This window comes from Trypanosoma theileri (genome assembly GCF_002087225.1).
Source record: "Trypanosoma theileri isolate Edinburgh chromosome Unknown TM35_Tth_49_V1, whole genome shotgun sequence".
NCBI lineage: Eukaryota > Euglenozoa > Kinetoplastea > Trypanosomatida > Trypanosomatidae > Trypanosoma > Trypanosoma theileri.
Genome location: NW_021639891.1, coordinates 41,725 through 42,717, shown reverse-complemented (window position 1 = coordinate 42,717; position 993 = coordinate 41,725). Strand labels below are relative to the sequence as shown.

The 993-nt window shown below is 46.8% G+C and overlaps 1 protein-coding gene across 1 annotated transcript; it reads left to right on the top strand.

Annotated features, from left to right (window-relative positions):
* Window positions 1–439: 439 nt before the first annotated feature.
* Window positions 440–748, top strand: TM35_000491080 (Tbingi protein; the record flags this gene model as incomplete). Its single annotated transcript, XM_029030510.1, has 1 exon — window positions 440–748. One exon carries the CDS (start codon window positions 440–442, stop codon window positions 746–748), a length of 309 nt encoding a protein of 102 aa, XP_028878168.1.
* Between the last annotated feature and the right edge of the window lie 245 nt (window positions 749–993).

Sequence of the window (993 nt, the reverse complement as noted above, 5' to 3'; positions counted from 1 at the left end):
TAGTGTGGGGAAAAACACGTCCCTTCCCCAAGAGAACTATACATTAAAACGCCGTCAGATTCACTATGACCGCGATGTTCGCTCTCTACGAAACCATTCTTGATAAGAATATGGGATTTAGCCTTCTTGACGAGAGGAAACGATCCTTTGCCAAACTGTCAAATTTCACCATTGCTGGTCACCGTCGTCGTTGCTATAGATGGAATTCCCGCGTAACAAGAAACACAACTGAGATTCATCGCCATCAGAGCGTGAGGACAGAGAGAAAGTCCAATGCGGAGTATGCCGGAAGTTCTATGCCCACCTAGACTCCCTCGTCATCCACTGCAGAAAATTCCATTATAGACAGGGTATGCCACAAAAACAAAAAAACAACTTCCACCAATGGGCAATACAAAACAACGAAAACGAGAGACCTTCCGGCATTAGTCTGTCCCACATGTGGTCGTCAGTGTGTATGAGTAAGTCAGGCCTAACTCTACACCGAATGTCACGACACGGGTATCAACCTACTCACGCGCACACCAGCCAACGCGACGAATGCGAAGAAACAGCTCTGCATCTCTTGAGTTGGCCCACTCTTCATCCACTGCGAGCCCAATTTGCGATGGTTGATGATGTACCCCTGATGAAACTATGTTTTTCTAAGCCGTTAGCACAGTTCCTTATTGCGGTGGAGCGGAACTACGCCATGCCACAGTCTTCACAACCAAGAGAAACCCTACACAGCTTACCTCCCCCTCTGTAAGGTCTCCCCACCTCTCTAAAAACAGCGACGAGCACGAATATGGAAACCCTGATAGAAGAGTAAGCTCAAGACGCCTGTCGCCGACCCAACAAGCAACAAAATAAATAGGAGTTCATTGTTGTGTTACTGAGAAGAAGAGAAGAAGAGGAAAGGAAGAACGTGTTTGCACAAGTGGTACAGGCAAGTCAAACTAAGAAACAACGTTTGCCGATAAGGCCAGTACACCAACACATTATTAACGGGTA